Consider the following 26,412-nt stretch of genomic DNA (forward strand, 5'->3'; position numbering starts at 1 on the left):
TAAACTTCAGTAAATGCTGGGCTCAGATGGGATTCCAGAAAATACTGAAACACCAGGTTCTCATGACATGCCTGAAGTGTTTTTTTTGTGGTTAGAGCTTTTTCTTTCAGGGGGGACCTGGTGTTGTGGAGCTTTCTTCACACATTGATTTCAGAGTTTCCATTGAAAAAGGTGTTTTGTGAGGCAAGTCAGAACTGTTTTCATGTGTCATATGCAATCAGAAGTTTATGTGGAACCTGTGAAGCACTGGTAATTAAGAAAGTTAAGGAGGTGCTACCGGAAATTAATTTAATTGCTAGTGACAAGAACTTTTGTTTAAACATCAGTTGTCATGGTGTGGTTATGTTGGGAGGTTTTCACCTGTAAAACACACTCTGGCTGTGGTGTTAGGGGGTTTTCACCTCTAAAACACATGGCCTGTCCATGGTGTTGTGTTTCTTGGGTGTGGTTGTGGCTCTTTTGGGATTGGAGATTTGGAGTGTTCATTCCCCTTCCTCCTGTCCTTGCAGGATGAGTTCTGAGGTTCAGTAGAAGATGTGAATCCCACTGTTCTTCTTCTGTAAGGCTTTGAGGTATGCCTTAATCAATTTAGAAAGCAGCAAGCTGTGATTGCATCCAGCAATAAAGCACACTCAGCCTCTTCTACTGTGCCAAATTTAGCCATAAAGGTCTGAATTCAATTCCTAATTTTCCATAGATTTCTAGCAATGACTCAGGCAAATAAGTAAATCTTCCTCAGCCTGTTCCACAGCTCCTGTTCACTGAATTGTGAGTATCCATGGGGACAAGGACTGCTTTAGTGCCTTTGGAAAATGAGTTCCCCCTGGGTAAATCTCCCTGCGCTTCAGTAGTGCCGCTGACAAATAGCAGGGTGTAACTTGGCCGAGAATTACTGACTGAAGAAGAATGTTGGCTGGATTCTGATAGGGAATGAAGCTGTAAAATCTTTTTTCTTGATTTGCAAGTTGTCTCATGGCGTGTACTGTTTGTTCACAGAGAGGGGATTTTATCCTTTAGGATTACTGTAAGTGATAAGTGCTTATAACTGAGTTTACGGGGTGTGGGAATGAAAGGTCCTCGATGCTATGAAACATTTATCACATAGGCAGGATAATACTAAAGATACAGGACTGGTACATGAAAGCAGAACTCTGCTTCTGTCCATAAATCCACGGGAAACCAACAGTTCCACAGGAGACAGCTGGCAGTGGGTCCCATGGCTGATTTCATACTTGAGGCCATCTCTGATTAGAAGAGTAGTTGTGGTACATGAGCAAAAGTACGTGCTTGGAATGCAGATGTGAAAATGGAATGATCTGTACAGATGTTCATTCTGCTGATGTAGGTATTTGATGTCTGTCCCTGGCTCAGAAGTGCCTCTGTTTTCTCTTTCTTTGTCACCATCATGGGTCAGGCTTCTGCATGATGGAGGTGAGCCCTGCCCTCGTTTCTGACCTAATGCTCCTCCTACTCGCCTTACAGTCAGGCCTTCATCTGTTCAAAATGAGAGAAAATGAAATAGCCATCAGTAAATGCAGCTGTGTCAGTTTAAGAATTTAACAACAAAGCACAAAACTCTCAAGAAAACAGTATTTATAGGCTAGCTGGACACGGAAGTCCTTAGGCCATGAAGTAGGTAAGATATCCAAGTGTTTAAAGTAGTTTAAAATTTTTTAACATTAGTGAAAATTCAAGACTTTAAAAGGAGAAAATTAAAAAATTTCTGTGAAACTGCAAAGCAACACAACTTTCTAGTTTGCAACAGCTGTGCTCCAGACCCTGCTCCTACATGGTTCTACGCATTGAATGTGGAAAATTTATGTAATCTTCTTTGCAGAAGCCCCTTTCTTCATGGTGGGGGGATGGAGTTCATTTCCAAATCTGTTTGCTCCTTGTAAGGAATTAGGCAAGAAACTTGACCTTGTCTGTTAATCTTGGAAATCTTCTGAAGGCTCAGGTGAAAGCCAGTCTCCTGCTTGTATAATTTTCAGATCCTTAGTCAGAGCCCATATGTTACAACCTGGAGGAAATGATGCTTGGGGATGACTAACTGAACATGTTCCTGCTGTTAATTTGGGTGTCATTCCAGAAATTTAATTAGTAAGTTTTCCTTTTCCTTTTGTTAGCACATTTACTTACTAATTCCTGTCTTTGCTGTTGTTCCCCATAAGGAACTTAATGAAGGGATAAATTTTATATTAACAGAGAGAAGCTTTTTTTTCCCCTGGCTGTGATGAGTAGGGAGAAGCAGAGAACATACATGTGTTAGATTAGCAGCAATTTGATTATAGATAGGATATTCACTTCTTTGTATCTTCCTGCTTCACACATCATGTTAATCCAGTTTAAATGAGTGTGGGATTTACCAAAATTGAGGCTTTAAAGTGCTAATTGGAAATTAATGGAATCACAGAATGGTTTGGGTTTGAAGGGACCTTAAATCCCATCTTGTCCACCCCCTGCCATGGGCAGGGACACCTTCCACTGTCCCAGACTGCTCCAAACCCTGTCCAGCCTGGCCTTGGACACTTCCAGGGATCCAGGGGCAGCCACAGCTTCTCAGGGCACCCTGTGCCAGGGCCTCCCCACCCTCACAGTGCAGAATTTCTTCCTCATACCCAGATGATCTTTAGGGTCCCTTCCAACCCAAACTATTCCATAAGTCTGTGAACACCTTTCTTTGTCATGACCTTTCCAAACAATCCTGTTCTTTATCTTAAAATGTAATGCCTAGAGGTTGTTTCAGGCTTACACCCTTAGCTTCAGGATGAGGACATTTTGCCTTGTGTGGATTATACTATGTGGAATGAGTGTCTGTGATCCCAGTGAAGGTTTCTTGGGTTCGGATTAAACCCTGAGTGAGTCATGCAGTTAAACAGGTGTTTCTGCTGCTTCAGAGTAGAAAACACTTTGACCCTTAAGCCCTTTCAGAATCAGCTTATGTTTTTGCCAGTGACTCATGTGTCAGGTTCAGCCTGGAGGAATTTCAAGGAGGCTGCTTGAGCCCTGATGGCATCGGAGACCCCTCCCGTGGTGGAGGCTGCAGCCGCAGGAGTGGCTGCTCTGCCCTGGCCCTTGCCTCTCCAGCTGGAAGACAATGCTCAATTCTTCAACAACACTCAATGCTTTTTCATCAATCTGATGAAAAAAAATAATACAGATTTTTTTCTACTGTAATTACAAATAAAACACACATTTGCCTTTCAGAATCACTTTGTTGCAGTTGCCAAAATTATCCTGCTCATAATATGTAAAATATACAGAATATGGTTGTGTGCTGAAGGATAGTTTTAAAAGTTACCAATAAAGTAGCAGTGGAAAAGTTCTCACAGTGCTCAGAAATGAGTCAAGCACTATGGTATTACCTTTTTTTCCTTTTTTTTTTTCCCTTTTTTCCTCCCCCTACATTGGAAAGTTTTTGCAAATCTGCTGAATCTATGTGGCCACCTTTCCTTTACTCTGCCAGCTCCCACTCTGTTCTTCCTGCCTAGAACGAGGACTTGCTCCTTCTCCTTCCTAACAGCAGTGTGTCTGGTTTATTCTACAGGTTTTAAATTAGAAGGAAGCTCAGCAGTAGGGAAGAAGTGATGGATTTGGGAGCAGTTCTGTGGCTCTTCTTGCCTGACTCGTTAGACAGCCTGTTTTTTTTGTTGGGTTTTTTTGGCTTAATTTTTTTGGTTTAGAAGAAAGATGGCTGGTGCAGAGCAGCAGAGGTGCTGCCTGGCTCGGCTGTGGGCATTCCATGTGCTGCTGTCCCTATGGAGCATGGGGGGCTCTGACTGCCCTGGGGACCCAGGCCAGGTTACTGCAGGCACCCTGCACAGCTCAGTCCCAGGGTTGCTGCTGCTGCTTGGGCAGGGTTTGCTCTGATGGTGCTCCACGGATCTCAGAGGGAACAGAGAGCACCCCGAACAGCCCCAGTACCAAGGGGAATGCTTTCCCTATGCACACACAGCACTGTGGCAGGGTTTTATCATCCTCCAAGAGCCAAGTTATGGTTCCAACACTGTTTCCTCTGATGAAGTCTCCGTGTGAAGCATTTGTAGCCATGGGAATTCTCATTCCCATCTTGAACTGTCTGGGATTGTGGATGAGGACAGGGTGTGGAAATGGCAGTGGCTGATGCTTTTGCATCTTGGCTGCAGGTCAGCTGTGTTCCCATTTAATTCACTCCGTGTGCATAGGACTGCAGCTCATATAAATGTGCCTAAGTGGCTTGAGAAAAGAAGGAAGTCTGAGGTTAAAATATGAACTAATTAATCTTGGGGATTGGTGAGGCTTTGGCTTTCTGAGTAAGAGTACCTTCTAAAGATCCCAAAATCTCCATTTTTAGGGCAGGGGTGGGCAGTGCTTTGGCCAAGGGGGGCAAACTAGGCAGGCATGATGGTGGGGTCTGGGGTGGAACTCCCCTGCTGCTCTGTTTCATCATCCTAGGAGGTTGAAGCAAGTGTTGGGATGCCTGTTTGAGGTCTCCGTGTGCTGGGGGAGGTCCAGGCAGCCCCGGAGCCTCTCTTCAGCCATAGGAGAAACAGAGAAGCTCTGCATGTGCTGGGTCACAGGACAGCTGCAGCTTGTGGGAAATGCCCTGAAATTCCTGAGGAAAGCCAGAGTAGTAGAACATGACAATTTCACATATCTAACCTAAAGAATTTCCATGCATAAGCAGCCTATGCAAGAAGCTGAAGGACAGCTGCAAACACTTCTTTTACCAAAAAGAAGGGAACAGTCTCTAAAATGAAGCATAATAGCAAACACATAGAAAAGTTGATGTGTTTGGATTGTTTTGGAAGGTAACATGGTTTTAATTGAACCTGAGGTAAACAGGATGGGCTGTAGAGCCAGTGTGCTGAGCTACACAGACCTCAGCTGGTGCTCTGTATCATAGCATCCCAGGAGCAGCGGAGGGCAGTGGGAGCTGTCCTGGCTGTGAGAATATCCATACCTGGAAATGGCATCCTGTGGGTATTAATCCCTTGAATGAGGAGCCTCACAACACCCAAACATGAAGAAATAGCTGAAGGTTGATCCACCATGCCTCAGGTGTGTTCATGGTGCCTGAAATACTAGTGCTGTTATGAGCATTGCATAGCACAGGCATCTCTTTGTCTTCTTGACACTGGATTTAGGCCGAGTGCCCTAGTTCATAATGCTGCTCTCTTACATAAAAGATTTTATAATTGCTCTTGACACAAGCATAAAACAAATCTAAAATTCGGAATATCCTGGCAATGCAGAGCCTTTATTTTTGTCTGTCACTAATAATAATGTCTCATTTTGGCTTATAGGACAGAAAGCTCACAAAAGTAGAGAGGCAAAGATTTAAAGAGGAAGCAGAAATGTTGAAAGGTCTACAGCACCCAAACATCGTGAGGTTTTATGACTTCTGGGAATCCTGTGCAAAAGGCAAAAGATGCATCGTGCTGGTTACCGAGCTGATGACCTCTGGAACGCTGAAGACGTAAGTACTGTGCTCCTGGCAAAGGGCTAAGAATAGCAGCAGACATTTATAGCAAAATCCTACTTTTGTATGCTGAAAAAAGCCATCTCCAGATAAAAGCAAAAAATGGAGCTGTTCTCTGGTGCCTGTCATTTGTCCCTGCGTTTGAACCGCAGTGGTTTGATGGGCAGAATTTTGGCCTCCATCTCTTTCTGCCTGCTTCCCTGTTTCGGTTATGCAAGTCGAAGCTGTTCTCTGGTGTGTTTCATCTTCCACCTGTGACATGTGGATTTGTCAGGGTGTGTTTTGTGCTTGCTTTTGGGCTTTTATTTGCATGTTTTGTTAGGGAATTCAAATGGAATAACACTTGAATGGCAGAATCTCAAAGAAGCTGAAGGTGCTCTAGGTTATCTCCTAAAAAATATTAATTAATAGCTTCTGGTACTGACAGTCTTGTTAAGGCTGATAGAAAGCAGTTGGCATGAATTCTGGAACAGATTTTCAGCCCCAGTGGGAGCAGTACTCAGCCGGTGTGCTACTCTGCCAGTGCATTAGCAGGCCCTACATCTCCCCACAATCAGCGCTTCAGGTACATAGAAAGAAATGCAGGTGCGTGGTACAAAGGCCTAAGTTTTGTGGTTAAAATTAAACTTCAGTATTCTTCTGATTCTAAATATACAAACATATTCTAAAGCTCTTCTCTGCATGAAATGAATCACTGAACTCTTGGACTTTAAAATATTTTGTTGTATGTGCACCAAAAATGCGTATTATCATCCTTCCTAAAACGGAATGCTCTAACTCCTCCTTTGAAAAGATCTATTTCATTCAGTTTTGGGATATTTCTGTGCTCTTGTGACATCTAATAAGGGGCTTTTATCCATAATGGAGTTTCAGAAAAGTTAAGCTATGCTGTTAAAGCTCTTCAAATCACTAACAAAATGTTTTCACTTCTTTTATACTCACTTGTGTGTATGTTGTGCTCCAGGTATCTGAAGAGGTTTAAAGTGATGAAGCCTAAAGTCCTGCGGAGCTGGTGTCGGCAAATCCTGAAAGGTCTTCTTTTCTTACACACAAGAACTCCACCAATAATTCACAGAGACTTGAAATGTGATAATATTTTTATTACTGGACCAACTGGATCTGTGAAAATAGGAGACTTGGGTCTGGCAACCCTGAAAAGAGCTTCATTTGCCAAAAGTGTCATAGGTAATGCTCCTGTTCTCCTTGGCTTCCCTCGGTCAGTATTGTGGCTGTCTATTTAACATCTTCCTTTCCCATTTTGCATTAGTGGCTTTTAAGTTGCAGATTGGTAGTGGAAGTTAAAAGTGGGTTTGGCACTGTTGCCTCTATACCCCTATAAAAATAGGAATCAGTAAGTAATGGTATCATAACTTCCTCTTCTCCTTCCTCCTGTATCATCCATAATGAGCAGGGAGCCCAGAACCGGTGAAGTCAAAACAATAGAAATTTCAGATATGTGCTTGGCTGCTGTGGGTCTGCTTAATTGAATTGATTTTAATGAACTCTTGTTTGTTTGTATTTGTTAAGTTTCTCTCATTTTTAACTTCTGGTAACTGGTAGTGGTTTTCTCTGTTGAGGGTCAGTATTTCTTCAAATAATTTTTTTGCAGGGTAACAATTGTTCAGGGGACATATTGGAATAATATCAATAATAACAATACCAGGAATAATATAAGTAATACCAATATTGGGAATAATTCCAGAAGTACTTATACTGGGAATAATATCAGTAATACAGATACTGGGAATAGTATCAGTAGTACCAATACAAGGAGTTGCATCAGTAATACCAATATTGGTAGGAATATTAGTAATACTTATACAGGTTTTTGTAAAATCAGTTATGAACAGAACACCATTAAAATGCACTTATGTCTGAAAGGATACTGAAAGGATACTGTAAGGGCTGCAGGATGCTGGCAAAGTATCTGCGTTCCTTTTGGCAATAAAACTGAGCTTATAATTTTCATGAGTAGTACTGCTCCAAGGAGAGAATTAAGGAAGCTTGGAAACACTGGTGATGAGTAATGCTGCCCCCTCTGCAGAGGGAGTAGCTCTAAAGGCGTATCACATTGTCTTCAAGGGGTGAAATCAGCACACTGCAGTGTCTCTGCAGGAGCCCAGCCAGGGCAAACCTGCTCCTGCCAAGAGCAGCTGAGTGTGAGCTGAACAGTTTCACATTTAGCTGGGCTGTTATGTTGAAGGATGCTCGTGGGTATTCCTTTCCACCCCAAGGAATGGGGGGAAATGTCACTTTTGTCCTGTTTGGAATGGTGCCAAGTATTCCATTTGCTTCTTAGACTATTGCTATCACTTTTTCAGATTTGTTTTAAATGCTCTGTAATTCATGAGATTCACTCCTGCTGCTGAGTCGTGTTCCTTCTAAAGCAAGGCAGCGGCTCCAAAATAATTTCCTGTGGCAGCCCTTAACCCTTTTTGAGCAGCAGCCTTTGCCTCGGTGACAGTTGTAACAAACACCCAGAGAGAGGGACTACACTGAGCCTCCATGACATGGGTCTGGCTGATTTGCTAAGGCTGGAGGAATGAGTGTCTTTGAGGTAGAAGGACAAGGTGGAAGAACATAAACATGGGAAGAGATCAATCTTGAATTTTCTGAAATTCATTTTACAAAAATGCTTGTTCACGAGTGAAGTCGAGTCTACTTCAGAAATGTATGCAAAAGCAGACCCTAATTTTGACGGTTGTCCTTTATGTTGCCATTTAAAAAGAGTTTAGGATAAGTCAAAAAATCCTATAATGGTTTGGATTAGAAGGGGTCATAAAGATCATCCTGTCTGCCATGGCTGGGATACCTTCCACTACCCCAGGTTGCTCCAAGCTCCATCCAGCCTGGCCTGGGACACCTCCAGCTGTGACGTTTCCTCAGTTTCTTTAGAGACTTGGGTGATGGCTTGTAACTGGAGGAGGGGAGATTTAGATTGGATATTAGGAAGAAACATATTACTGTGAGGGTGGTGAGTGGTGAGGCCCTGGCACAGGGTGCCCAGAGCAGATGTGACTGCCCCTGGATCTCTGGAAATGTCCAAGGCCAGGCTGGACAGGGCTTGGAGTCACATGGGATAGTGAGAGGTGTCCCTTCTTCTCAGGGGGTGAGATGGCTGGGGTGGGTGGGATGATGGGGATGGATGGGATGATCTTTAAGGTACCTTCCAATCCAAACCACCCTGGGATATGCCAGAACTACTTTTTCTGATTCTATGTTACTTTAATTACAGTTGTGCTTTTTCTGCTGATTAATGATAACATAACAAAGCATTGATGGGATCTGCCAGGACTGGGGGCAGTTTAGGTGCTGATGCTGGACAGGCAGGGTTTATCTGGGTCTTTCTCATGGTCCAAGACCTGCCACTCTCTTTTTGGCATCCCAACAGCTTGCACCACCCTTGTACTGTCCCAATACACACCGTTACATTGATCTCTCTTCCTTAATGTTTTCTATGTAGAAAGGAAATAAATAAATTACAGTATGAAATGCAGTTCCTGGAATGAATTACCCAAGTGTTAATGGTTTTCTGTTTTGTTTTGTAAGCCCCTGCTTTTCAGAGTAGTTTGCTGAGCAAATGTTGCAGGTGTTGGAAGTTGCTGCTTGTCCCCAAGCTGCAGCTCCCAGTGCCTCACTTCATATTTACCAAGTTGCATCAGATTCCTGATACCCTAATTCCTATTGAGTAGGACCTTGTTCTGTGAGTAGTCACATTGATTTGTCCCACTAAACCAGTGACAGAATTAGGTTTGATGTTTTGTGCATGACTCTGGAGGTGATTTGTCACACTACTGGCTTCCAAAGTGCTGTCTGCTTGCTGATGGTTACTCTATATCTCTGGAGGAAACAAAAAAAAATGCAAATTTGCACTGAAAAGCAAGAGTGAAGGTTCTCTTCATCCCTTCTCACCTCCCCAGCCCTGTACACAACCTTCTCTCCAGCCAGACAGAAACCATTCTATCACTTCAGTATGGGCAGCAAAACAACCATAGCTCATTTTCTTGACCATTTTTGTAATCTTTAGTTCTTTTCCTTTCCACTCCTCTTTCTCCTGCTTCCCCTCTGCCCTGCTTCCCTGCTTTGGATTATTGTCAGCAAGCCATGGGCATGGAAGTGCATACATTGACAATGGATTTCCTCCCTGGGAGATGCTTGAGCTCTTTTGAAATTATTTTGCATGTGCCTATACACAGTTGTACTTTTTCTCAAAGGTGAAAAAGCTTGTGGTTAAAGCCATTTGGATTTTGTAAAAAAAATCAACATTATCTTTGTATGTCTGTGTAGGTACACCAGAGTTCATGGCCCCGGAAATGTACGAAGAACACTATGATGAATCTGTGGATGTCTATGCGTTTGGAATGTGCATGCTGGAAATGGCTACCTCAGAATACCCTTACTCAGAATGCCAGAATGCTGCTCAAATCTACCGGAAAGTAACCTGTGTGAGTACACATCCTTAATTGGTGTTGGATCCTGTCATTGGAAGGTTCAAAAGCATATTTTGATGAGGTGTCGGTACTGCTGAGTGTATACTGCGTTCTAGAAGATGAGGTATCTGAGCTCTGTGTTGCACAAGCTGCTTATGTGTAAGCTTATAATTCTACACTTGGAGTGTGTTTTGATACAGCCACATCAAATATTTTCAGTTATCTTTGTCGCTGATTTTATCTCCATTGGCCACAAATACAACCCAGTGGGCTGGTGCTTGGTAGTTTATTTCTTCTTAGAGTGTTGCTTCCAACCCAGAGTCACTCAGAAATAATTTTAAAGCCCACAAAAGGCCTTGGAAACTGCTCAGCAGTGCAGTTACCTTCATCCTGTGGCTGTAGCAGCTCCCTTGGCATTGCAGGGAGGTGAGTGTGTGCAGCCATGGATCTGCTGGCTGCTGACCATGCTCTGCACCATGGACTGGCTGCAAACCGTGCTGCAGCTTCTCAGTGACATGGAATGGGTTTGATGGCTCAGGGGAGTTCCTTGACTTTATCCCTGTTATTCAAAGCCAGGTTGGGCAGGGCTTGGAGCTACCTGGTCTGGTGGAAGGTGTCCCTGCCCATTACAGGGAGGTTGGAATGAGATGGTCTTTAAGGTGCCTTCCAACCCAAGTGATTCTGTGATCATAGAGCCCTGTGGTTACTCCATGTTGTTATTCCATGGCTCTTTATTCACGGTGTTTAATTAGCTTTGGCACAAGGGATGTTGGCTGTGTTTTGATATGGTCTTTCAGATACAGCCGAAAGGCTACCAGTGTGGGCAGCTTAGGGGGCACCTCCTTGGACTCTAGAGCTTCACAGAGTGGCTCACAAGAAGTTCTTCTAATTTCAGGCTCTGTAGCCTTATGTCCTGAATGTGACACCAGTCAGGTACTCAGTATCACCATGGGGAAGGTGTGTGTGCACCTGGAGCCACAGAGAACATCGAGCTCTTCATTGCTCCATGTACCCAGAGAAGCTGTGTGCACACCTCATAGCCATCTGGAATATTGGTAATTAAGACTTTGCAAGGCTCCTAAGCCTCATTTATTAAAGCAATAGCCAAGATGGCAAAGAATAATGATTAATCAGAGGATTCCTAATTAGATGTTATATTTCAATTTTTAGACTTAAGTAGCCATTGTTTTAAACACTGATGGAAGCCTGAGGCAACTAATTTTCTATGGCAGTAACATTTACACAGCTCATGATTAGATGGTAAATTATTATGGTTTTGTAAAACTGGCTTTATACTGGCAGCTTCAGAGAGGAGGGAGATTGTGTTTATCATATAGAAAAAGCAATGGCGGAGAAGCTGTTGAGATGTCCTTGTAGGGGGTATTTTTGAAGCAGAGCTGTCTTTCAGGGAAAGCTGAAGACAAAAACATCAGGTACCAGCACGGAGGGTGTGCAGTTTTCACCTGAATTTGGGGTGGTAGCAGTGGGAGCAAAGGCACCAGGATTCCTTAGATGGCAAAATTGGCATTACTGTTTTTCCAAGGAAAGGGTTAACCAGCTCCCTGTGGAGTGGAGAAAGCCCTGTCAAATGCCATGAGCTGCACAACTGTCAGGCAGGAAGGAGGAGCTGGGGGTGGACCTCTAGGGTGAGGGTGCAGGAGGAGCCTCATCCTGGGGGGGATCCTCTGTCCTAGGAGGAACCTTCTGGTGGGCTCAACAGCTTCTCTAGCGGAGCTGCATCCGCAGGGGAGCTGCCAACAGAAGGGACCCTGCTCCGAGCAGCGTGAGTAGCCTGTGGGGTCTGAGGAGGTGGAGAAGTTTGGGGTGTGGGGTCCTGAGCCAGCCCCATGCAGTGGGGTCTGCCTTAAGCTGGGGCAGTGGCTACAAAAAGACAAAGTAACTCTAAGATCACTGGGATGAGGAGTTTTAGGTTTGGTGATGCAGCAGCTTATGTGAGCCTTGGGGCTTATAGACTGAAATATAGTAAAGAATTGAGTGTAGGCTGAATCTAAGAGGCTGAATTAGACTGTTCTCATCCAGTATTAGATTAGTTTTGGGGATCTCACTAGAGCAGAAGGTCGCTCTAACCTTCTTGGATGGAGAGGATGCAGAGCCCTGAATGCTGTAGCTTCTCAGTGGGACATTTGCTTCTTTATGAAGCTGGGGCATTTTTTGTACTAGAAATATAAATACTATTTCTAGTGTTTTAAATTGAGGGTCAGTGCATTGTGAAATGTCTTTACTGTGTCTAGCTGCCTGATGCCTTTATTTAAAAAGTATAAAATAAAATAACTTTCTTTTCCTGCCTTGGGCTCAGCATTGTAGTGGCAACCACCAGAGTTGTTGATAGATAGCATCCATAGGGATTGGAATTGCTGGCTAGAGTTTGCATCAAGGAGTGACAACCAGCAAAATGTTTAGAATGCCTACCTTCTGTTGGGTCCCACTGAGCTGATATTCCCTCTACTGCCCGGCACAGGCAGGGTATGATTTGGGTTTTGCAACTGTAATATCTTTTTCAGTAGTTTCTACTCTGTGTCCTAACACTCTACCACGCCCTTGCCTGGTACTAGGACATGAGATACACCTCAAGTCCTGGCTGTGCAGGTCATACATGTTGGTCTTCCTTATTGGTGTAGAAAATGTAAACATTACCTTTCTGAGACATTATTTCAGCATATGTCACATTCTGCACATCTGTAGTGTAAGATTATTATACTTAATGTATTTCAGCGACCTTTTATTCTGCCTGACTGTATTCTTATGGCTAAATTGCTGCTTTTAAGTTTTGCATTCCTGTTTTTCTATGTGTGCCTGTATGTTTGCATTTGTCCAGGATAAGGAGGTGGTCATGTTTGGGAATGTGCAGAGGGGCTCATTTCTCTGCCAGACAAGACATGCTTGTTCCAACTTGTCACCTCTCTCTGCCCTTTCAGCCTGAATGATGGAGTGTAAACATTTCAAAAATGGATATGTACCATAAATAGAAAACACATCTTTCCCAAGCAGTGGGGCCAAGCCACATTTACCACAGTTCACTTTGAAGTGATTTCCTGGTCAGCATATTTGCAGTGCCCTTCGTTCTGATGCCATAATCTCATTTTTCATGCATAACTTGATGGTTTTTCTTACTCAGATTTTTTTTGTGTTTAATCATTCCGCCAAGTGATTTTGATGTAGACAATAGTGATGAAACATCGGAATCTGTGACCTTCCCAGGCTGCTCCAGCCTAGTGTTTTCTTAGGCACGTGCTGCAGAATGCACAGCAGAGCAGCTGCATCTCCAGAGAGTTCCTGGCCATCTCCTGTGGTACAAACCTGTACTTCAGAACAACCCTCCCTCTGACAGTGTTCTGGTTTGCATGTAAAGCTTTCATATTGTTTGTTCTCATCAACTGTTTAAGGTTTCCTTCGCATATGTGGGCTGTATGCCATAGTGCACACAGGCAGAATTAATGCTGTGGCTGTGGCATAATGGCAGCAGGTAAATAATGCTGTCAATGTCATTGCATGGACTTCTTGTTCCTTTTGGAGATCTTCTTAGATCTGCAGGTAACCCTCTTAGCTTTGCATTAAGATGGAGCACCATTCTGGAGGAGAACAGAGATGAGTTTATAATTGTACATAGTGATGTCATGGAACAACATCCTGGTAAAATTGAGAGCTTTACCTTCATTTCACTGGCTTCAGAGAGTGCGTGCCAGAGTGCAGTTTAAGTTGGCAACATGGCTTCACTTTTTTTAGTAGAAGTTTTTTTCCTTTTTTAGGAATGACATGAGCTTAGAGTTACCTTCAGGTGGAAGGAGGAGTGGTAGCCCAGAGCAGGATGTCTCTGGGGTAGAAGGGCACTTCTAGGGGCCAGGAAAGCCTCTGGAAAACGGACTGACATGGGTCAGATGTGCCAGTAACTTGTGTGGCATTTGCTGTGTCCCTTCAGAGCATCATGTGCTGCTCTTCCAAAGTGTGCTCTGTTGATGGAAAATGGCAAGCGGCTGTTTTTAGACCCTGCAGAATAAGCCGCACGTTTCTTCCCTCAGCATAAAGGATACAACTTTTTTTGTATGTGTCTGGCTGTAGAAGCAGCTGCCTTGTATTGGAGGGCAATGGATCACGAATCTAATTGGTTCAGAAATAAGGGATTGGAGATAAGTGGTGGTGAGGGAGTCAGAATAAATCATCCTGTTTGGGGCAGAGAAGCTCTCAATTTGATCTCTTGTTTTGCTGTTGGTTTATATATGTGTCTGTATATTTTAACATTTGAGGAATCTGTGTTATCATTATGCCCTTTATGCCACCCAGTGAGCCCTGCCTTTCACGTGTAGTGGCATTGAATTTATTTTAATTTATAGGAGGCTGTACAGCTTTCAAACTGTCAAGGATAATCTCTTAGCTAATACACTTTGAATTTTGGTGCCGTGTTTCCTTGGGAATGCTCAGGGAAGACAAATGGCTTTTGTTTAGGTGAATGAGATGAGTCCTTTGGTGGCAAATAGAATCCACCTTCACTGTCAGGGGCACTGTGCTGCAAGGGACAGTTTGCAGCATCCCAATGAGCTGGCCTTGGAGAGTTTAGTGAAGAGTAAGGAAGAAAAGCATCCTATAGCACAGGGACAGAGAGAAAACACTTTGCCAAAGTAACTCTGTTCAGTACTTCACTCCACATGTTTTGTCCTCGTTTGTTTTAGTCATTTACTCATAGCTTAGCTGTTCAGCAGATTGACACAGTGGATATTTGGAGAGGAGTCGGGGTTCCATCCAAAGATGGGGAAAATAAAGTGTTGGTGGAAGAGTTGCTGTTTTCCATTTGTGGAAGCAATTTGTAAGGTCAATATTGGGAACCAGTCATCAGGGTTCTGATGCTCTGGGCTCCCTGTGCCAAGGCCTCCCCACCATCACAGGGAGGAATTTATTTCTTATACCTAATCTTAAACCTGCCTCTCTTCAGGTTAAAGCCTTTATTAGATCTTATTACGCTTTCTTCCTGGAGAGTGTCACACTAATATGGAAATCAGTTTTCTCATAGCAAACAGTGAAATGAAATGTATAGATTTATCCTCCTTCCTGATGGAGAACACACTAGACTCCTGTAGCTTAAAGGTGAATTGTGGTACAGAGGAGTTCTGCTGAGAATACATTTTGATGGTGCTTTGTTTTCTTTCATTTCTAATTCAGGTATCCTAGCTCTCCTAAGAGCTCATCTTGGCACGTTGGTGTCAGCCTGGGCTTTGCAGCCCGGGCACTCCAGTGCCTGCTGACACATTTTTCTAATACACAAAATTTGAACCCTCGTCTCATCAGTAAGATTTAGGTTTGCTTAAGCAAATAATTATTTTTAGTGGGTCACAGCCAGCCAGCCATGTGTACAGATTATTTTGTTTTGTTCTCACAAAAATGGGTTTCTTTGGATCTCCGCAGCTTTCTGCTGAAGGAAAACCAAGGAGCTGAGTCTTTAAGTGTTTTCTATATTTTTTTATTGTTTTTTCAAAATCTACAATTTACATATTTCACACTAGAATTTCAAGTTAAATTTTAGTTAATAAATTTGAAGTAGAATCTGAGGCTTGAATAACAACAGAATGTTCATAAAAGGATAAAAGTATAATCTGATGCTGAAATATTCAGAAATTCTGAGAGAGGCTCCAGCCCTCAGTGAAATTCATCCATAAAAATTATTCAGGAACTTAATTCAGTGTATTGTTTGCAGACCCTCTTTGAAAATACTTGTTTTCTTCTTTTAATCCTCTGGGTGAGCCAAAAGTCCACTCTGCAGGGCTCCTTATCTGTGACTGCATGAGCCATTATTTACTGTTATTTCAGAGTGAAACATTAAAAGGATTTGTATGGAGCTAAATGTTCAATTCACAATTCAGTTATGTGCTTAACCACATTCTGTTTTCTAGATAAAGGAAATTGTCTTTCCTTTTATTTCTGCTCATTGACTTCATTGGAAGTACTTGAGTCCTTAAGTGATAGGGTCCAACTGCATAATCTCTTCTCAAATAAATTTTGTCATATTTTCATCTGTATACATCTTGGTTTAGTAGGTAGAGGTAATAATGTGTTTTTAAAAGTGAATTAATTAATTCTGTGATTTATGCTGGACATAAAAAATAAACAGAAGAACTTCTTGCATTGCCACTTGTCACCTGTAGCTGAATATATACATGGACGTGGGGAGACTGATTCTGCTTCCCAGGTTTTCTTCTGCAATGGGTAGTTGGTTTTCTCCTTGAAAGGCCATGCTCATAGGTTGCTGCTCCAAATCTGTTCCCAGCAAAAATGCTAACATTTGACAGAGATTTTATTAGGTTTATAGGTTGCAGCTGCTCTTATCGCATATTCCCAAGGGGTTTCTAACAATATCCTGGGAAATTTGGGAATAATGCAGAGATGTTGTATTCTCCTGCTTCCCTGCTTGGTTTTGGGGTTGATCTTTAATTTTTTTATGTAGAGGGGAATGTGTTGAGGAGTGTTTGGGTCATGAAAAAGCAAGAGGGAAACAGGAATATGGACTATTCCAAGGTATTTTTCACTCATTTTCAGTACTAGCTATCTGAAGAAAACTGTGATTATCTGTCTGTATTCATTTAGTGCTTTGAGAGTTGAGGCAAAAACATAAAAGGAATAATTTCAGAAAATGGTTATTTTTAAAATTTAAACTTAGCTATTTCTTGAATATTCACTTCAGAGTCCAGAGGATATAAAGGTAAAATTTGCAAAGGTTGGTAAAGAAAAAGGAATACTTTCCCTGTGTATGGCTGAGCTCATGCAAACTAGTGTATTAGTTTTGAAGTGCAATGGTATTTAGAAGTATAGTACTCCTAAATTCTCAACTCAGTTTTGCATTAAGACTAACAACTTAAAAGTGTTAGTAACTTCCTGGGTTGAGTTACCTTTGAAATGCAGGGAAAATATGCTTCCTTAAGAGGTATAATATAATTCTTTTTCACATTAAATTGTTTTTCTTTATGCTTTTAGGGTATAAAGCCAGCAAGCTTTGAGAAAGTTACCGATCCTGAAATTAAAGAGATAATTGGGGAGTGCATCTGCAAAAACAAAGAAGAAAGGTGTGTTTCCAGGTTTTGTATTAAATAATGTGTATGTAGGGATTTCAGAACTGTCTGTGGATTTCTGCTCTGGTCTGTGGGTCTCCCCTGTGCAGAAGAAAATGCAGCGTGGAAGTGCAAATCTAAATTATTTCCTGCTTTCCTGATATTCATTGTCAGTATAAACAATGCTGTTGTGTCTCTCAGCTGCTCAGCATCACTGTGGAGTTGAGCTAGGGTACTCTTGCAATTTTTGGTTCAGCAGTCCAAAAAATGTCACTGGGAAGGTTCTGTAGGGGACAGGGAGGGTGATAAAAGTTGGTGTGGTGGATTCATAACAAGCTGTGGTAGCAGATTGTATTGCCCTCTGGACATGGAGATGTGTTATGCCTAGTTTCTAGCTTTGGTTTTAAAAATTAATGTGTTACTGGTCTCTGCCAGTTTGTCTCCTGCCGAGTATTTCCTGGCTTTCACAAATACAGTTTTTAGGGACTGCAGCTGACTGCCTAGAGAGAATCTCTTCTCTGGTACTCTTTAAGCTCAGATACTTAAGAAAAGTTGAACAAAGCTATGATCTGCATTTCTCTAAGTGCTTGTGGTATATGAATATTGGAAATGTCACTTTTTCAACTTCACTTCCTTTTCAAAATCCCACATCTTTTCAAAAAGAACAAAATTCATTATTGGTGAACATGAAACAGTGTAAATGTTTCCACCTTTAATAGCAATTTCTTTTTACAAACCTTTCTGAAATTGTTGACTTGCAGTGTCTGATTCTTCTTTATATCCTTTGCAGATATGAAATTAAAGATTTATTAAGCCATGCCTTTTTTGCTGAAGATACTGGGGTAAGAGTGGAACTTGCAGAAGAAGACCATGGTAGGAAATCCTCTATTGCCTTAAGACTCTGGGTAGAAGATCCTAAGAAACTGAAAGGAAAACCCAAAGATAATGGAGCCATTGAGTTTACTTTTGATCTGGAGAAGGAAACTCCTGATGACGTTGCACAAGAAATGGTAAAATACACTTCTGATAAAAATGTGTATATATAGAAAGTGGTGCATAAATGTCAAGGGTCAACAGGAACGAGCTGGGTAAAGTAACTTCACTTGAACCACTCCAGGTGTCCAGTTTAGGTGATTTGCATTGATTTTTGAATGACTACTGCAAGAAAGGGGTGAACGGGGAGCAACTAACTGAGACATATTGTTTGAAAACAGATGCCTGAAATCACAGTTTACGTAGCTTAGGGAGCATGGAGGTCTGGTCTACTTTTATATTTTGCACGCTCTTCTGCCACTTTGTATAGGCTGCTGAATGACTTTGAATTTATTTAGAATCTGTTTAGTTCCAGACAGCAGCTAGTAATACATTAGAAGAGTTCAGAAGTTCAATCACAAAATATCCTGCATTGAGTTCTCCAAAACACTTTCCCGCATCTCTTCTGTTGGTGTTCCTTAGAAGGAATGTAGATGAGAAAGGTCTGTGGTCAGCTGCTCGACCCCCACACTTCAATAGGAAACTGGATTCATGGAGTTAGGAGTAAGCTTTGGATTCTTTAACCGATAAGTTTCACTTGCTGAATTTCTGTATTTTTATAATGGTGGAGTTTTGTTAGAGAATGTGTTCCATTTTCACCACTGTCCTTGAACTCCTATTTTGATGGTGTCTTTGCTGCAGTTGTTTTGGTGTTCAATATCACAGAGGCTCAGGGTCAATAAGGGCTGAACCAAGGGTCTGAACATTCCTGTGCTTGCAGAAACATTCCTATTAGACTCTGAATCCCTAGGGATCCCATTTAATGATGTCTTCACCACTCGTGTCCTGCTCAAGAGGCACTCATTTCAGTAATGCTGCCTTGCTCTGCTGGAACTCATCACCCTCTACTCCAAGTTTAGTGGGAGGAATTCAGGCTCCTTTGTCTTCTTGTTGTTAGTTTGCAGTAGGTCCAATGTTTTTCCAGCAATTTATTACTACAGAACTCTTTAGTTTAAAAATTGCTCTGGTACCATTACTTACTGTTATATTTTACATTTAAATATTGATGGAAATATTTGGAGTTTCACAGTTCTCTAAGTTGCTTGGTCCATAGTTGTCATGTTTTATTTTGAAGAGGAAATGATTCTCATGAAAAGTATATTTAAAAGGATCATGCCCAAACTACAGTGACACTGTACCCGTTCCCAAATTATTAAAAAATCTGTATTCTACATTAATGCATACTTAAGAGACTGCCCATTAAATGCTTTCAAACCTGAGGCTGTTGCAGGGGCAGAAAAAGGGGACATTTATTCCTAAATGTCTTTTTCTAGTCCTTATGAATTGTGGAACACCAAAGCCATGTGCTTTCATCTATCTGTTGCTTTGTGTGCTGTGGAAGAGAAGAATGCAGGAGACCTTCTGAGTACAGGGAATTATTTATCACTGCTGATGGGTTTTTGGTAGTTAGGCAGTCCCACCTGCCCAAAGGATATGGGCAAAGGGAACTGGAAACATTCTAGTGGGTTTGGAAAGTGAAGTTAGCTCTTGAAGCTGTTTTAAGATGCTTTGCACCCATTAATTTTAGCAGTGAAAATCTAAGCTGTGGAAGTGTCTTATGTTTGGGCAAGAGCAAAGCAGGAAAGCCTCTAGATATCCCCTGTGGATGTAAGTGCTTTCAAATCTGTCAAATGTGCATGTTAAGAGTGTAGGGAGAGCAGACAAAGCTCTGGTACGTCATTCTTAAATGAAAATTCATACCCTGCCCTGCAGGAGATTATGCAAACAAATAACACAAAGATGAATTTCCATTTTATCTGTTGAGCAGTTGATTTCTGAGAAGCCTCATCCCCTTTTCCATCAAATAGGAACAGTCTGCTTTTTCTTTGTAAAAGTCAATCAATACTGACTGACTTCACTATTTAAGAGAAGTTAATTTGAAATGTAATTCTGCTAACATCTTGTCCTTCATGATTTGCTGTGCTATTAAGCAGAGCAATTTAGATAACTCTGTGTGCTGGACCGGTTAAGACAATAAATACAGATTTAAGAGCAGTTTGATTCACTCCAGGTGCATTGTTCAGAGATTCTTTTTCCTGTTTTGTCTATTCTTTTAGTGTTAAAAAGAAAAAAAAAAAAAGAAGGAAACCCATCTGCCATTAAACTTGCTCTCCTCAATGGATGTTCAGTGGTGGGTAATTAGAGCCAGTATATATTCAGGTCCTAGACATTACATCTTGGGTTTTTTAATGCATTAGGAATAGAAGTTTTACTGAGAAAGAACCCCACTCCATCAAGCTCTTGAGTTCCTGCTCTTGTGAGAAATAAATTTATATAAATTAGTGTTGTTTCAAATGGATATTTTCTTTGTTGGGAAGAGGTTCCAGTATCGTGTGTATGCTCGTGTGCGTTCCAGCCGCATGCTTGGGACCTTGCTAAGTGTGTGCTCCTCTGCAGATTGACTCAGGCTTTTTCCACGAGAACGATCTCAAGATTGTGGCCAAGTCCATCCGTGACCGAGTGGCGCTGATCCTCTGGAGGAGGGAGCGCATCTGGCCCAGGATGCAGCTGGAGGAGCGCCGCGACTCGGAGTGCCTGGACAAGCTGAAGGCACCGCAGGCACAGCAGGTCCAGGTCACCTACCTGTCCCACACGGGCCACCACATCCTGTCGGAGCCTGAGGAGCCGGAGGCGGACCAGCACCCCTTCCAGCAGAACCTGCCCGCCAGCGTCACCTCTGTCGCCTGTAAGTCCTGTGCTGGCTTCGGGGGCACACAGGGATGAATGTCTGAAGGGGAAGCCCACAGTGACCTGAGCTCAGATGAACTGATGTGGTGGGTGGTTTTGCACAGTAGCTCAAAACCCACAAACATCTGGGACAGATGCATGACAATTTTGAAAGCAATGAAGTTTCAAGAAAACCGTATTGTATACATATCTCTATATAACTCTCTATGTATTCTGCTACTAAACAATTATCACAGAGTTTTTGTTTCACTGCTCTGGGCTTGTATGTAAGCACATTTAAGTAAAAGATGCATTACCTTTAGGAAGACAGCTGCTGCTTCAATTCAGGTATTTCATAAAGGGCTACACTGAGGTCTGCTTTGAATACTGAAATATCCATGTGTACCTGTACAGGAAAAATCCCTTTACATGATATGAGAAATAGCTACATTTACATAACACTCACAATATTGCCACATTCACAAAACTTTATCTGAAGCTAAAATGAGCTCATTTGATTTTTTTGGATCATATCCTTATTTCATGCTAATTCCTTTGAGGAACACTGCAATTATGGCTCTTTGTTTCTAGTGCTGCAATGAAGTGACTTGTGCTTCCCATGCTGTGCTGGACATGAGTTGGCAAAATGTTATACTAAATATAACCTCCACAATTTATTTTTTCTCCTCCTCAACTTGTAACCAGAACTTGGTATTATTTGGGAATTTGCTATCAGATTATTTGAACATTTTCTTAGCATAGGACCTCTATAAGTTAGGGTGGCACCCATTCATATAATTTGAGATTAAATGTAAAAGTGGAAATTAATAACTTAATGTGTGCAATGTACATTCTGTAAAAATCTGAGACTGACTCACAGCTTTTACTTTAGCACTCTACCATTAGACTCTCCTTTTTTTTTTTTTTTCCTTTGAGGTCCTGAATAATTGTAATAAAACAGAATGTTAATGCAGCAGAAATCCCATCATGAAAGTAGGGCTATATTGGCTCTTCAGAAATGAATTTAATAAATAGAGAGGGGAGTTTAATTTTGGAAAAGAAAAACATTTGGGGGAATAGTTTAGGAGTACTGAAGAGAAATGTAATCTCTGGTGCTATTAAAAAATAATTCATTATTTAAAAGCCAAATAATTCCATATTTAGAATATGGAAGAAAGAGACAGTGGAAGGTGTTGGGGAAAGAAATAGTATTTAAGCTTAGCTGTAACTTAACATGGTTTTGGAAACTGTGTTGCAGTTTTCTTTCAGTTTTGAATTTTAAATCCCTATTAGAAGCTATTTGTCCTTGGGATACATCTAGCTGCAGTCTGGTTGTCTCACTTCCTTTCTCTAGTGAAGAAAACAGTAACTTAGGCTCAAACAGAGCTGGGCACTTGTATTTTACACATTGTAAAAGTTGTGAAAAGACTTTTTAAAGTCAGTAATACCGAAATTTCCAGTTCCCGAAGGGCTCAGTGCTTGCCCAGTGCCTGTAGCTGTGTAGTTCCATAGGTTAACTGGGCAAATGCTCCATGAGAAACTCCCACAGAGCTGAGTGTGCCAAACCCACTGGAACCTGCACAGGGGTTTGTGTCTGACCTTAATTGCACTACACTCAAGCAGAGCATGACTTGCTGAACTAAAATCATACAGCATAAAGAATGTTGTAATTTCAGGGCTGCTGATAAAAGCAGTGTTAAAGTCAGTGCATCCCTGGAAGATGGAGCTCTAAAAGACCCCATGATCTGCTCTGAACATGACAATCAGGGTTTCTTTCCTCTCCTTTCATCTACAAAATCTATAAGCATCTGCAATTCTGAATGTCAGCCTTATGCCCTTTAAAGGATATAGTAAAGTGCCTGAAATATCAGTGTGTGCAGAAGTCCATGGGGATGGGTTTTGGCTTAAGAGAAGCAGTGTGTGCCTTTTGTAGAGCATAACACTGGTGTTGTATAATTTATTTATATAAAGACAGGGCTAGAGTAGTAAAAATGCTAATTACGTAAACCATGGTGACCTTGCTCTATGATCATCCCTTAACATGGGGAGCTGTTGAACTTTTAATAAAAATGACTGTTCTTCCAGCTGACAGCACGTTTGACAGCGGCCAGGGTTCCACAGTTTATTCGGACTCACAGAGCAGCCAGCAAAGCGTCATCTACTCGTCCCTGCCAGACACTGTCCCTCCTGCCATCCAGAGGGTGTACAGCCCCCCCCTGAGCGAGGGTCAGCCTGTGCCCCACAGCCTCCCCCAGCTTGGCCACTACCAGCAGCCCTCGGCAGTAAGTCCAAAGCTTTTTCAAATAGTTCTGTACCTTGGGTCATATTTCATATTATCATTTATGCTCTTGTTCCCAGAGGGTATGGATTCCAGGGGTGTCTGTATGTATTCCTCACTCGCCTCTGTGCATAGTGACCTGCTCAGTCCCTTATCAGTCTGTGGGCACTGAACTGCCTTAGTGGCTTTTCAGCAAAGCACAGGAAGGACATGGACCTGTTGGAGTGTGTCCAGCGGAGGCCATGGAGATGCTCTGAGGACTGGAGCCCCTGTGCTCTGGAGCCAGGCTGGGAGAGCTGGGGGTGCTCACCTGGAGAGGAGAAGGCTTCAGAGAGAGCTCAAAGCCCCTTGCAGGGCTTAAAGGGGCTCCAGTGGAGCTGGAGGGGGACTGGGGACAAGGGATGGAGGGACAGGACACAGGGAATGGCTTCCCACTGGCAGAGGGGAGGGATGGATGGGATATTGGGAGGGAATTGTTCCCTTTGAGAGTGGTGAGACCCTGGAAGAGGTTTCCCAGACAAGCTGTGGTTGCTTCATCCGTGGAAGTGTCTGTCCCTCATGCTGCTGTCTCTCTGCAGCCCGTCCTGCCTGCGGTGCCAGCCACGCCCGCCGTGGTGCCCCAGCACTACCAGGAGCCGGCGATGCCGTTCCCCGTGGTGCCCAGCACCGTGGCCTCGCTCCCGCTAGGGCAGCCGCCACCACCCATGCTGGCCGGCCAGCAGGTGAGAGCTGGGTTCTGTCATGGAGCCATGTCCATCTCAGCCCTTCCCTGTGGCTGCTCTGCCTCACACAGGGTGCCCAGAGAAGCTGTGGCTGCCCCTGGATCCCTGGAACTGCCCAAGGCCAGGTTGGACAGGGCTTGGAGCACCCAGGGACAGTGGAAGGTGTCCCAAGTTTCTCTGCAAAACTTCCCAGAGCACCTATGTTCCTCAGAGACAGCAGTGTCCAGTGAATGTCCATGGTAAGGAGGGTAGGGCAGGACAGCAGAAGAATGGAAATTAGGGTGAGAAATTCAGCTACCTACAGAATGAGTTGTTTTGATCTTGTCTCAATATGCACTGGTGGATCAGACATGTGGAATCAATGTTGTGTCTCCTAAATTTTATTTATTTTTCCAGTTTGGGTGTCCGTGCATTTACACTGCTAAAGTTATAATGAGGCAAAGTTACCTAATCTGCCTGGATATTTTCCCTTCCCTGTGCCTTACCCAATTCACAAGCATTTTTTAAGACACAAGCTAGATTTGAGAGGGAGGTTTTAGGAAGCGGCTCCATTCCCTGAGCGTAGTTTTCCTGTTCTAATGCGATGTCTCCTGGAGTGGGAGGTGACTGGCAAGCGCCAGTGCCCTCTGTCCCCTTGGTGAACCATGGGTAGCTGTCTGAGCTGCAGATTAACCCAGCTGGGGTGCGAGAGCAGAGCTGGCTCTGGGAGCTGGCAGCTTTATGAGCTTCAGCCCAGCACCGTGGGCGTGCGGCTCTTCCACCCTGGAGCTGGGGCTTGGTCCTGCAGGAGCTCCTCCATGGAGTGAGTGGGGTCCCCCCCATCCCAGGTGGGTCTCCTTCATCCTTCAGTGTTCAGGTGCCTCCACCGTGGTGGGTTTGCTCTGTCCCATCACCAGAGCCAGGCTGCTATTCCCATGCATTTGGGATTGTAACTGGGGAGATGCTATGTCTTTCCAAAACATGAGATGGCAGAGGTTCTGTGTGCTGCAGGGCCTGGGTGAGGCCACTAGCCCTGTGGTCCCAAGTAAGTCACCCTGAGCCAGCCTATGCCTCAGGGTCGTCTTTTTGAACCAGAAGGGTTTTTTTAGTATTTCCAGAACTAATTAGAGGAACTGAAGAGGAAGATACCAATAGCACATAAAATGTGGGGGTTTGTTACTTTTTTGCAACTTTTTCTCTGTTCTGCTGTCTGAAGCCTGGCAGGCCAGGGGAGCACTACTTTCTCTGGAAAAGTAAAGCTGCTTTTTTGGCTACTACATTGTCACTACAGTACATCAGAAATATCTGGAACTTAGCTTTTACTGCAGTTATTATGGTTGATTGTGTCTCAGGTAATAAGTGTTGTATTTTCCGTGCCTGCTCCATTATGGAGCAACTTCTGCTTGCCAGGATGAGCTGGGTATCAACTGTATCTTGGAAGTTAGTGGGTGGGGACTTCACAGGACCAACCCGAAAAATCTCTGGGATTTAAAGAGTGAGTCATTACAAATAGCCTCTCCGAGACAGTTAGCACTTGTCATTTTATATCTTGCATTTAAATGGGTTTTAAGTGTGAGCTCCTGTGCAGTGTTTGAATTGAGTGCTTGTCTCTCCTGGGAGCTGTCCCTGCTGGAGCACATCCTGAGGGGCTGGAGCATGACCAGGGCAGGGAATGGAGCTGGAGAAGGGGCTCAGCCTGGAGAAAAAGGGGCTTAGGGAGGACCTTCTGGCTTTCCACAACTCCCTCACAGGAGGGGGCAGCCAGGGAAGGGTCGGGCTCTGCTCCCAGGGAGCAGGGACAGGATGAGAGAAAATTACCTCAAGCTGTGCCGGGGAAGGTTTAGGTCGGATAGCGATGAAATTTTCTTTACTGAAATAGTGGTTAAGCATTGGAATAGGCTACCAAGGGGAGTGGGGGAGTCACCATCCCTTGAAGTGTTCAAAAAACATCTTGTTGTGGCACATGGGGACATGTTTTAATGGTGGACCTTTCAGTGCTGGGTTAGTGGTTGGACTCAGTGATCTTAGAGGTGTTTTCCAACCCTAATGAGCCTGTGATTCTGTACTCCAAGCACTAGGTCTGTCCTGACAGTAAGATGGGGAGCAATGGGGAGCATGGCCAGGTTGTTTTGCAGTACACAAGCAGTAACCTTTTCCTTCCTGTCCCGCAGCAGCAGCAGCAGCCCATCTCGCAGGCAGCCTCCCTGCAGCAGGTGCTCGGCAGCCAGCCTGTGTGCCCGCTGCCGCCAGCCCCGCACCTGCTGCCGCCCTTCCCGGCGCAGGGCTCGCAGGTGCCCGCCAGCAGCACCCCCCTGAAGCCCCTGCAGATCTCCACGGTGCCGCAGATCCCGCCCGTGGCCCCTTCCCAGGTAAGGGAGGGCTGAGCACAGCCATTTGAGGAGAAATTTCCAGCTAATAATTAACATGATTTGCAGGTTTTGTGTGGCTATTTTGACTGCATGCCAGTTTAATTAGGCAATAAAAATATTCTTGCTCTTTCTTAATTCCTTTATATTTCTTTGTTATTTGTTTGGTGAATCAAAAATCTCCTTTGTGCCCAACTCTGTCCCATCCAGTTAATGGCAGCTCCAAAATGGCAATAATTTTTTGGGGTTGTTTTGGTTTGGTCTTTTGCACTGTTCCCTCTGGCACAATCTCTTCCCCATCCCTGGCTCGAGGGCATGAGCACTTGCCTGTTTTTACTGGTATTTTCTGACCTCCTGACTTCACCACTTCCCCCAACACCTGCCAGCCCATGGTCAGTGTTGTTCTGCTCTGGGTCTGTTCTCTG

At 43.4% G+C, this 26,412-nt stretch overlaps 1 protein-coding gene across 1 annotated transcript in view; it reads left to right on the forward strand.

Annotated features, from left to right (window-relative positions):
- WNK2 (WNK lysine deficient protein kinase 2) overlaps positions 1 to 26,412 on the forward strand; it is an 88,067-nt gene that overhangs the window by 28,925 nt on the left and 32,730 nt on the right. Inside the window, 9 exon segments of the mRNA XM_039703297.1 lie at positions 5,286 to 5,458; positions 6,426 to 6,646; positions 9,749 to 9,906; positions 16,870 to 16,958; positions 17,734 to 17,953; positions 20,373 to 20,661; positions 22,728 to 22,924; positions 23,499 to 23,642; positions 25,793 to 25,990. Coding sequence (XP_039559231.1) covers positions 5,286 to 5,458; positions 6,426 to 6,646; positions 9,749 to 9,906; positions 16,870 to 16,958; positions 17,734 to 17,953; positions 20,373 to 20,661; positions 22,728 to 22,924; positions 23,499 to 23,642; positions 25,793 to 25,990 — 1,689 coding nt within the window.

This window comes from Passer montanus, unplaced genomic scaffold, assembly GCF_014805655.1.
Source record: "Passer montanus isolate IOZ18808 unplaced genomic scaffold, ASM1480565v1 scaffold162, whole genome shotgun sequence".
Taxonomy (NCBI): Eukaryota; Metazoa; Chordata; class Aves; order Passeriformes; family Passeridae; genus Passer; species Passer montanus.